Source organism: Ornithorhynchus anatinus, chromosome 8 (assembly GCF_004115215.2).
Source record: "Ornithorhynchus anatinus isolate Pmale09 chromosome 8, mOrnAna1.pri.v4, whole genome shotgun sequence".
NCBI classification, from domain to species: domain Eukaryota; kingdom Metazoa; phylum Chordata; class Mammalia; order Monotremata; family Ornithorhynchidae; genus Ornithorhynchus; species Ornithorhynchus anatinus.
This window is the reverse complement of record NC_041735.1, coordinates 70,622,783-70,633,767: the sequence shown is the minus strand read 5'-3', so window position 1 is coordinate 70,633,767 and position 10,985 is coordinate 70,622,783. Positions and strand designations below refer to the sequence as shown.

General features: G+C 55.7%; 1 protein-coding gene across 1 annotated transcript; it reads right to left on the bottom strand.

Annotated features, from left to right (window-relative positions):
- Positions 1-1,653: 1,653 nt before the first annotated feature.
- Positions 1,654-4,048, bottom strand: MTERF1 (mitochondrial transcription termination factor 1). Its single transcript, XM_016226373.3, has one exon. The coding sequence runs from the start codon at positions 3,983-3,985 to the stop codon at positions 2,594-2,596; it is 1,392 nt and encodes a 463-aa protein (XP_016081859.2). The 5' UTR covers positions 3,986-4,048; the 3' UTR covers positions 1,654-2,593.
- Positions 4,049-10,985: the final 6,937 nt, after the last annotated feature.

Sequence of the window (10,985 nt, the reverse complement as noted above, 5' to 3'; positions counted from 1 at the left end):
GGGCAGAGGCTGGGGCAGAGACTGGGGCAGGGGTTGGGGCAGGGGCTGGGCGGAGGCAGGGGCGGAGGTAGTCTTTGCCGCGGCAAAGTGGGTCAATCAATCAATCAATCAATCCATCTCCAGCAGAAAGGCACTGCGTCCTCTCCCTCGGCCCAGCGCTCCCCACCCCCGAGCCTGGCCTTGGGGGGCTCCCCGGCCCTCTCCCCGCTCTGCCTAGTGTCTGCGCCACCAGATTCCTCCCTGCCGATTCCCATGCCCCATGCCCCATGTGGGTGTGTGTGTGACTACAAAGGCCAAAGTGGAACCTTCAGTCTCTGCTACATTGTGCACACAAAAAGACTGTCTCCTCTTGTGTTGAAGACAAAGTTGAAGGGGAAGAATGAATCGGGCCATTGGACTGGAGAATGGGTAGGATTAATCAGAAAAAGTTTCTTGAAGGGGGTGGCCTGGAACTGCAGTTTAAAAGAGAGGGAAGGGGAAGTAGGGAAAATGCTCCCCTCAAATGAAATAGCTTGGAATTCTGCTCTAGTATCTACCCCAGCGCCTGGTACAGTGCTTGACACATGTAAGCGCTTAACAAATACCATTTGAAAAAACAAGCAAAATCAAGAAAATCTTCCCTGCCCCACTCTGAACCGATGTTCTGGCTCGGCCCAAGTTGCCCGCCTCATGCCCCTGCCTGGGCCGGTGCTCCACCCACGCCAGGCCTCGCTTATGAGCCGCCCACGGGCACCGGAATAGCCACTTCCAGCACGGTCCCGCCCGTCCCGCTGTTGAAGAACATCGGAGTAGGCAATGCCCGTCGTTTGATTTGGGCTACAAAAATGGGCAATGGATAAGTCACAAGGCAAAGGCTACTCATTCCTGCGCTCCTGGGATTCCTATGGGCTCCTTATAATAATAATGGTATTTGTTAAGCACTGTACTGAGTGCTGGGGTGGATACAAGTAATTCGGGTTGGACAGAGTCCCTGTCCCACGCAGGGCTCAGTCTCAACCCCCATTTTACAGATGAGGTAACTTAGGCACAGAGAAGTGTAGTGATTTGCCCAAGGTCACGCACCAGACATGATTTTCTGACTTCCAAGCCTGTGCTGTACCTACTACGCCATGTTGCTTCTCATTCTGCTCCTGGGACTCCAGGGAGGAGGGGGTCCTCATCTATAAAATGGGGATTGAGACTGTGAGCCCCAAGTGGGACAGGGGCTGTGCCCAACCTGATTTGTTTGTATCCACCCCGTGATCAGGACAGAGCCTGGCACATAGTGAGCACTTAAATACCACAATTATTCAGTACTGCCTCCGCCTGCCCAGGGAAGGCTAGCCCACAGCAGCGCCACCCTGCCCACGTGCCCGCTCGGCTAAATCGTGAGCTGGTCCCGGGCAGGAAACGTGTCTGCCAACTCGGTTGTGTTGTACTTTCTCAAGCGCTCTGCCCACAGTAGGCCCTCACTGAAGCCCACAGTGTGGTTGACCACGGGCCCTTGGAAGCCCACAGGGTTCCCTCCCTTCATCCCTTCCTGCCTGCTTTCGGTCTGGGAGGCCGACCGCCGGGGCGGTACCCGTTTCGCCGCCTCCCTCCTCTGATCGCCGCCTCCAGATGCGGGCCGTGGAGTGTTAAGTGCAGACCCAGCCCTCGCCGCTGACTCATGTGGCTTCTTGAAAACATCGTTTATTAGACAAAGTATTTCCTTTTCATATCTTTCTTCATGACCGTGTTGCCCATTCTGGGGGTAAAAGGGGGTGATACCTGTCACCCCTTCCTGCCCCCCAAGGGGGACTGAAGCCTCCCGCCACCCAAGAACCCCTTTGGGAGGAAGGGGCAATGTGCACATTTTAGACCCAGGGGCCTGGCTACCAACCGAGACCCAGCTGGGATTGGGGTGGCTGCGATGCTCCTCTCTAGACTGGAAGCTCACTGTGGGCAGGAAATGTGTCTGTTTATTGTTATATTGTACTCTCCGAAGTGCTCACTACAGTGCTGTGCACACAGTAAGTGCTCAATAAGTACGACTGAATGACTGACCCTTGTCAAGGTGTAGTTTTCTAGGTCTTCCACTGTGAGGGCAAGGGCAGGGGACAGATCAGAGCTGAAGCAAACAGCAGCTGGTGGGCCGGAGGGCTGGGGGAGGGAGGGAGGGAAGACTTCTGGAAAGAGACAGGGCACCGGGTGTTCTAGGGAGCCACTGCCGACCCCACCCCCGCGCCTCCCTCTGGCTTTCACCCCTGACCCGAGGGCTGCCTATCCGTGCCCCGGTCTCGTGCCACTGACGGGATCTGGGATCGGTCTCGGAGAGACAAGGCTGCCTAGATTATCTGCCCACCGCACCGGTGGCGGGGGCAGGGTCTTGTTTCCCTCCGCTCCTCCCCCGACGTCGATCGGTCCCGCCGACGTCCCCTGACCTCGCTGTTCTCACCCATGAAAGGCACACCCTCTGTCTTCTGGAAAAAAAGAATGTTGTCGCAGGAAGCCCTAAAACCCAGGGGGCGGAGGGTCCTCTGAGGGCCCGGGGCAGATGGAGTGGGAACCCCTACCGCCCCTCCCGCACTCGGGCACAGACGGGTGGGTGGGGCCGGCCGGCAAACTGGTGGAATCAGGGCCGCGGGATCGGCTGCCTGCCCCCTATCCGGGTGCCCGCCGAATCCTTGAGCAGCTTGCGCATCTTGGCATCGAACCTATTCTTGCTCCAAGAGAGAAAGAGGATGTTGAGGGTCCCTCGGTGGCAGCCGGCGTCCACCAGCTCCCGCGCGCGGCTCCTGAGCGTGCTGACGCTGGCGCTCAGCACGTTGGGGCAGGCCGTGATCTGCGAGATCTCGATGCGCTCCTGCAGGAGGCAGTCGATCTTGTCGTTGAACGTGGCCCGGGACAGGAAGAGCATGGGCAGGTAGCTCCGGACGAAGGCGCGCACCTCTTCCTCGCGGCAGCCCAGCCCCGCCAGCTTGGCCTCGATGTTCCAAAAGTTCCTCTTGATGCAATCGCTGGACATGTCCAGGATCTTGCTCCCCGGCCCGCCCAGCGCCGCCAACAGGTCCTTGCCGCCCAGGCGGAACGTGCCCTTCAGAAAGTCAATGTTGGTCTCCACCCGCTTGATGCTGTGGGTGAGGATGAAAGCGTTCTTGGAGAGCACCCTGAGGGCAAAGTCCTGGGGGCTGTCACCCCCCTGGGACCGGCAGACCCCCTGCAGGTACTCCACCATCTGCTGGTTCAGCTCCAGGCTGTTGGAGAAGGCGCGGGGCACCTTGGTCAGCAGACGGGAGAGGAGGGTGGGGCTCAGCCCGAGCGAAGAGAGGAACGCGATGTTCTGCTCCAGGTTGGTGTTGCTGTTGCCGCGGAAGAAGGACTCGGGGCAGCGCTCCAAGATGCTGACCACCTCCAGGTCGGAGGTCACGAGGCCACGCCACAACTCCCAGCGCCGCTGCAGGACCTGGGGGCTGTGAACGATGGCCCGGGGGTAGCGGGAGATGATGCTGGCCACCGCCTCCTGGCTGGCGCCCCTGGCCAACAGGAACTGCTCCAGGCCCGTCTTGTTGATCGCCGACTCCCTCAGGTGGGTGGGCCACCGCCGGTGCCGCCGCACCTGGCTGCTGTCCCCTCCTGCGATGGACAGGTTTCTCAGCAACTTGTCGTTCTCCGCCGAAGGCTCCCCGCCTGGAGGTCCCCCGCCCGGGGACTCCGCTTCACCACTCAGAGGCCGCCTGGGGGTACCAGGCTTCGGTGGCAGGGAGGCTAGGCCGCCGGCGCGGGCCCAGACGCTGGGGTGCAGAGAGGAGAAGAGGACCTTGGCCATCGCCAGTTCGGGTGCTCCTGTGCTGGCGGCGGGAGGGTCACGGTTCGGGCTCTCGTGCCTGGGTCTCAGAAAAATCCACAAATCACCAACCGTCACTCTGTGCCGGGGGCGCCCCAAGAATGCCGAGCACTTTTGGATGCAGGGGATACTCCCTCCTCCTCGGGATTCTTTCTGACGCTCAGGATGGTGCTCTTTCATATTTATATTCACGTCTGACACCCCCTCTAGACTGTAAACTTCTTATGGGCAGGGGACGAGTCTCTTAATTCTGTTGTATTGTACAGAGAAGCAGCGTGGCTCAGTGGAAAGAGCCCGGGCTTGGGAGTCAGAGGTCATGGGTTTGAATCCCTGCTCTGCCACTTGTCCGCCGTGTGACTGTGGGCAGGTCGCTTCACTTCTCTGTGCCTCAGTTACCTCATCTGTAAAATGGGGATTAAGACTGTGAGCCTCATGTGAGACAACCTGATTACCCCTCTATCTACCCCAGTGCTTAGAACGGTGCTCTGCACATAGTAATGTTGGTATTTGTTAAGCGTTTACTATGTGCCGAGCACTGTTCGCTTAAGTAAGCGCTTAACAAATACTAACATTATTATTACTCTCCCAAGCGCTTAGTACAGTGCTCTGCACAACGATTTTGTCCCCGGCATGCAAACACCGGACTCCCACAGGACCCCGGGGAGGACTGGAGGGAGGGGGCGTAAGGTCCGGGGGCGGGGAGGACTGGGGAGAAGCAGCATGACGTTGTGGCTAGAGCCCGGGCCTGGGAGTCAGAAGGTCATGGGTTCTAATCCCGCCACGTGTCTGCTCTGTGACCTTGGGCACGCCATTTAACTTCTCCGGTCGTTTAGACCGTGAGCCCCTCATGGGGCAGGGATGGTCTCTATCCGTGGCCGAACTGTCCATTCCAAACGCTCAGTCCAGTGCTGTGCACACAGTAAGCGCTCCATAAATACGACTGAATGAATATCGACTAAACGGGCCTCAGTTCCCTCATCCGCAAAATGGGGATGGAGACTGTGAGCCCCACGTGGGGGAACCTGATGACCCTGCCTCTAGCCCGGTGCTCAGAACAGTGCTGGGCACCATCGTAAGCGCTTAACCAATGCCACAATTATTACTCTCCACCCTAGGTTTCAGCACGGGTGCAGAGCAGGCGTTTAACCCATGCAATTATGATTCATATTATTCTTTTTAGAGAGGGAGCGCAAGGTCCAAGGGGGAGAGGACAAGAGGAAGGGGGAGCTGTGGCCAGGGCGGCTCGGGAGAGAGGGTTTTTTTCCTCTTCTTTTTTTTTTTTTTTCTTTTTCTCCTCCTCGACCCCCCCCGGAGCCTCCCAGATCCCCAAACTTACCGGGCCCCTTTGGCTTCGGCCGCCGGCAGTGCGCATGCGCAGGCGCGGGGGCGCGCCGGGCCACGCGGGGCCGCGCCGGGCATGGGGAGCTGCGCTGTGGCTGCCGCCCCCTGCCGGCGGCCGCCGGACGCGCACCCGGGCCAGCCTTCTTCGGATTCATTCATTCATTCATTCAATAGTATTTATTGAGCGCTTCCTATGTGCAGAGCACTGTACTAAGCGCTTGGGATGAACAAGTCGGCAACAGATAGAGACGGTCCCTGCCGTTTGACGGGCTTACAGTCTAATCGGGGGAGACGGACAGACAAGAACAATGGCACTAAACAGCGTCGAGGGGAAGAACATCTCGTAAAAACCGATGGCAACTAAATAGAATCGAGGCGATGTACAATTCATTAACAAAATAAATAGGGTAATGGAAATATATATAGTTGAGCGGACGAGTACAGTGCCGTGGGGATGGGAAGGGAGAGGTGGAGGAGCAGAGGGAAAAGGGGAAAAAGAGGGTTTAGCTGCAGAAAGGTAAAGGGGGGGTGGCAGAGGGAGTACAGGGAGAAGAGAAGCTCGGTGTGGGAAGGCCTCTCGGAGGAGGTGAGTTTTAAGTAGGGTTTTGAAGAGGGGAAGAGAATCAGTTTGGCGGAGGTGAGGAGGGAGGGCGTTCCGGGACCGCGGGAGGACGTGGCCCGGGGGTCGACGGCGGGATGGGCGAGACCGAGGGACGGTGAGGAGCTGGGCGGCGGAGGAGCGGAGCGTGCGGGGTGGGCGGTGGAAAGAGAGAAGGGAGGAGAGGTAGGAAGGGGCGAGGTGATGGAGAGCCTCGAAGCCTAGAGTGAGGAGTTTTTGTTTGGAGCGGAGGTCGATAGGCAACCACTGGAGTTGTTTAAGAAGGGGAGTGACAGGCCCAGATCGTTTCTGCGGGAAGATGAGCCGGGCAGCGGAGTGAAGAATAGACCGGAGCGGGGCGAGAGAGGAGGAAGGGAGGTCAGAGAGAAGGCTGACACAGTAGTCTAGCCGGGATATAACGAGAGCCCGTAGTGGTCAGGTAGCCGTCTGGGTGGAGAGGAAAGGGCGGATCTCGGCGATATCGTAGAGGTGAAACCGGCAGGTCTCGGGAACGGATAGGATTCGTGGGGTGAACGAGAGAGACGAGTCAAGGATGACACCGAGATCGCGGGCCCGAGAGACGGGAAGGACGGTCGTGCCATCCACGGTGATAGAGAAGTCCGGGAGAGGACCGGGTTTGGGAGGGAAGATGAGGAGCTCAGTCTCGCTCATGTTGAGTTTTAGGTGGCGGGCCGACATCCAGGTGGAGACGTCCCGGAGGCGGGAGGAGATGCGAGCCCGAAGGGAGGGGGAGAGGACAGGGGTGGAGATGTAGATCTGCGTGTCATCTGCGTAGAGATGGTAGTCAAAGCCGTGAAAGCGAATGAGTTCACCGAGGGAGTGAGTGTAGATGGAGAACGGAAGAGGGCCGAGAACTGACCCTTGAGGAACTCCAACAGTTAAAGGATGGGAGGGGGAGGAGGCACCAGCGAAGGAGACCGAGAATGACCGGCCAGAGAGGTGAGAGGAGAACCGGGAGAGGATGGAGTCCGTGAAGCCAAGATGAGATAGGGTATGGAGGAGGAGGGGATGGTTGACAGTGTCAAAGGCAGCGGAGAGGTCAAGGAGGATCAGAATGGAGTAGGAGCCATTGGATTTGGCAAGAAGGAGGTCACGGGTGACCTTAGAGAGAGCAGTCTCGGTAGAGCGGAGGGGACGGAAGCCAGATCGGAGGGGGTCTAGGAGAGAATGGGAGTTAAGGAATTCTAAGCATCGATTGTAGACGACTCGTTCTAGGATTTTGGAAAGGAAGGGTAGTAGGGAGGTAGGGCGATAACTGGAGGGGGAAGTGGGGTCGAGAGTGGGTTTTTTTAGGATGGGGGAGACGTGGGCATGTTTGAAGGCAGCGGGGAAGGAGCCATTGGAGATTGAGTGGTTAAAAATAGAAGTTAAGGAAGGGAGGAGGGCAGGGGCGATGGTTTTAATAAGGTGAGAGGGAATGGGGTGCGAGGCGCAGGTGGAGGGGGTGGCACTTGCGAGGAGGGAGGAGATCTCCTCTGAGGATACTGCAGGGAAGGATGGGAAAGTAGGGGAGAGGGTCGGTGGGGGGGAGGGGAGAGGCGGAGGGGTGACTTTGGGGAGCTCAGACCTGATCGTGTTGATTTTCGTGAGGAAATAGGTGGCCAGATCATTGGGGGTGAGAGATGGGGGAGGGGGAGGAACAGGGGGCCTAAGGAGAGAGTTAAAGGTCCGGAACAATCGGCGGGGGTGACGGGCATGGGTGTCGATGAGGGAGGAGAAGACGTTTTGCCTGAACGAAGTTTCATTCGTTCAATCGTATTTATTGAGCGCTTACTATGTGCAGAGCACTGGACTAAGCGCTTGGAATGGACAAATCGGCAATGGATAGAGACAGTTCCTGCACTTTGACGGGCTTACGGTCTAATCGGGGGAGACAGACAGACAAGAACAATGGCAATAAATAGAGTCAAGGGGAAGAACATCTCATTCATTCATTCATTCATTCAATAGTAATAATAATAATAATAATGTTGGTATTTGTTAAGCGCTTACTATGTGCAGAGCACTGTTCTAAGCACTGGGGGAGACACGGGGGAATCAGGTTGTCCCACATGGGGCTCACAGTCTTAATCCCCATTTTACAGATGGGATAACTGAGGCCCAGAGAAGTTAAGTGACTTGCCCACAGTCACACAGCTGACAGGTGGCAGAGCTGGGATTCGAACTCATGACCTCTGACTCCAAAGCCCATGCTCTTTCCACTGAGCCATGCTGCTTCTCTATTTATTGAGCACTTACTGTGTGCAGAGCACTGGACTAAGCGCTTGGAATGAACAAGTCGGCAACAGATAGAGACAGTCCCTGCCCTTGGACGGGCTTACAGTCTAATCGGGGGAGACGGGCAGACGAGAACAATGGCAATAAATAGAGTCGAGGGGAAGAACATCTCATGAAAACAATGGCAAATAAATAGAAGCAGGGTGATGTACATCTCATTAAACAAAATAAATAGGGTGATGAAGATATATACAGTTGAGCGGACGAGTATGGTGCTGAGGGGGTGGGACGGGAGAAGGGGAGGAGTGGAGGGAAAGTGGAGAGAAGAGGGTTTAGCTGCGGAGAGGTGAAGGGGAGGGGTAGAGGGAGCAGAGGGAAAAAAGGGGGGAGCTCAGTCTGGGAAGGCCTCTTGGAGGAGGTGAGCTGTAAGTAGGGATTTGAAGAGGGGAAGAGAATTAGATTGTCGGAGGTGAGGAGGGAGGGCATTTCAGGACCGCGGGAGGACGTGGCCCAGGGGTCGACGGTGGGATAGGCGAGACCGAGGGACGGTGAGGAGGTGGGCGGCCGAGGAGCGGAGCGTGCGGGGTGGGCAGTGGAAAGAGAGAAGGGAGGAGAGGTAGGAAGGGGCAAGGGGATGGAGAGCCTCAAAGCCTAGAGTGAGGAGTTTTTGTTTTGAGTGGAGGTCGATAGGCAACCACTGGAGGTTTTTAAGAAGAGGAGTGACAGGCCCAGAGCATTTCTGCAGGAAGATGAGCCAGGCAGCGGAGTGAAGAATAGACCGGAGCGGGGCGAGAGAGGAGGAAGGGAGATCAGAGAGAAGGCTGACACAGTAGTCTAGCCGGGATATTACGAGAGCCTGTAAGTAGTAAGGTAGCCGTTTGGGTGGAGAGGAAAGGGCATCACAATCCTAATGACGGCATTTGTTAAGCGCCGACTATGTGCCAAGCACTGTTCTAAGCGCTGGCGGGGGGAATACAAAGTGATCAGTTGTCCCGCGTGGGGCTCGCAGTCTTCATCCGCATTTTCCAGATGAGGGAACTGAGGCCCAGAGAAGTGAAGTGACTTGCCCAAGGTCACCCAGCTGGCAAGCGGCTGAATCGGGATTTAATTAATTAACTAATGCTGGTATTTGTTAAGTGCTTGCTATGTGCAGAGCACTGTTCTAAGCGTTGGGATAGATACAGGGTAATCAGGTTGTCCCAAGTGAAGCTCACAGTCTTCATCCCCATTTGACAGATGATGATGATGATGATGATATTTGTTAAGCACTTACTATGTGCAGAGCACTGTTCTAAGCGCTGGGGGAGATACAGGGTCATCAGGTTGTCCCAGGTGAGGCTCACACTTAATCCCCATTTTACAGATGAGGGAACTGAGGGAACTGAGCCACAGAGAAGTGAAGTGACTTGCCCACAGTCACACAGCTGGCAAGCGGCAGAGCCGGGATTTGAACCCATGACCTCTGACTCCCCAGCCCGGGCTCTTTCCAGTGAGGCCCCGGTCCCTCCCCTGCAATCCAGGCCCCGCCCACCTCTCCGGCCACACACACCTCCATCCTGCTAACTGCCCAGCCCAGCTCTTTGCCCAAAGTAGGTGCCCAATACATTGCTATGTGTAGAGGGAGCCTGGCACCATACTCTGCTTACCGAAAGTGCCCAGTACAGTGCTCAATAAAGACTAATGGCTGACTGGCAATGGAGCTCAAGACCCATAACCAGCGATGTGGGGCATGTACCTCTATGAAAATCTGGCCCGATAGGAGAGTCTGGGAAGAGAGTGTGAAGCGGTGTGGCCTAGTGGATAGAGCATGGGTCTGGGAGCCACAAGACCTGGGTTCTAATCCCTGCTGAGCCAATTGTCTGCCATTCATTCATTGTCATATTTGTTGAGTGCTTACTGTGTGCAGAGCACTTGGGAGAGTATAATGCAATGATAAACAGTCACGTTTCCTGCCCTCAACTAGCTTACGGTCTAGACGGGGCAAGGCAGACATCAATACAAATAGATATAATAATCGTGGTATTTGTTAAGCACTTACTATGTGCCGGGCACTATATTAACTAAGCACTGGGATGGATGCAAATGGGGTTGGACACAATCTCGGCAGTCGTGGTATTTGTTAAGCACTTACTGTGTGCCAGGCACTATATTAACTAAGCACTGGGATGGATGCAAATGGGGTTGGACACAATCTCGGTCCCATATGGGGCTCACAGTCTTAATCCCACTTGACAGATGAGGTAACCGAGGCACAGAGAAGTATGTAATTTGCCCATAGCTATACAGCAGACAAGTGGTAGAGCTGGGAATAGAACCCGTGACCTTCTGACTCCCCGGCCCCTGCTGCTATGTGACCTTCTCTGTACCTGTCACCTCATCCGTAAAATGGGGATTAAAACTATCAGCCCCATGTGGAACATGGACTGTGTCCAACCTGATTAGCTTGTATCTACCCCAGCGTTTAGTATGGTGTTTGGCATATAGTAAGCACTTAACAAATACCATGAAAAAAAAAGAGAAGGGGGAGTCTCAAAAGATGAAGATTGTAGCAGCATTGTTAAAAGCAAAACCTAGATATCTTTGAGGGGAAGTCAAGTGGGCAGGAAGCAGGCAGATTTGGCAAGGACAGAGAGAAATAGGCAGAGAAAGGATTCTGGCTTTGCCGGGTGATGAGGGAGTGAAATATGAGAAAATGGGATATTGGAGATGATGGAGAAATGGATGCGGGGGAAGGCGGAGGGCACGGGGGAGGGCTTGAATTACCGGAAGGCAGAGCAGTTTGTTTGGTCTTTAATCTGGTCCAAGGACACCGATATGGCAGCCCTCTGAGGCCTTACAGCTACCTCTGCCCTCTGCTAGACGGTAAACTCCTCGACGGCATGGATGGTCTGCTAGCTCTATTGTGCTCGTCCAAGTGCTCAATACAGTGCTCTACGACACAGTAGACTCTAAACTTCTTTGGAGTGGAAATGTCTTCTAATTCTATTGTGCTCTCCCAAGTGC

Bases quoted from the DNA above. Each gene is read 5' to 3' on its own strand.
- MTERF1 (XM_016226373.3), bottom strand. From the start codon at position 3,985: ATGAAAGAGCACCATCCTGAGCGTCAGAAAGAATCCCGAGGAGGAGGG.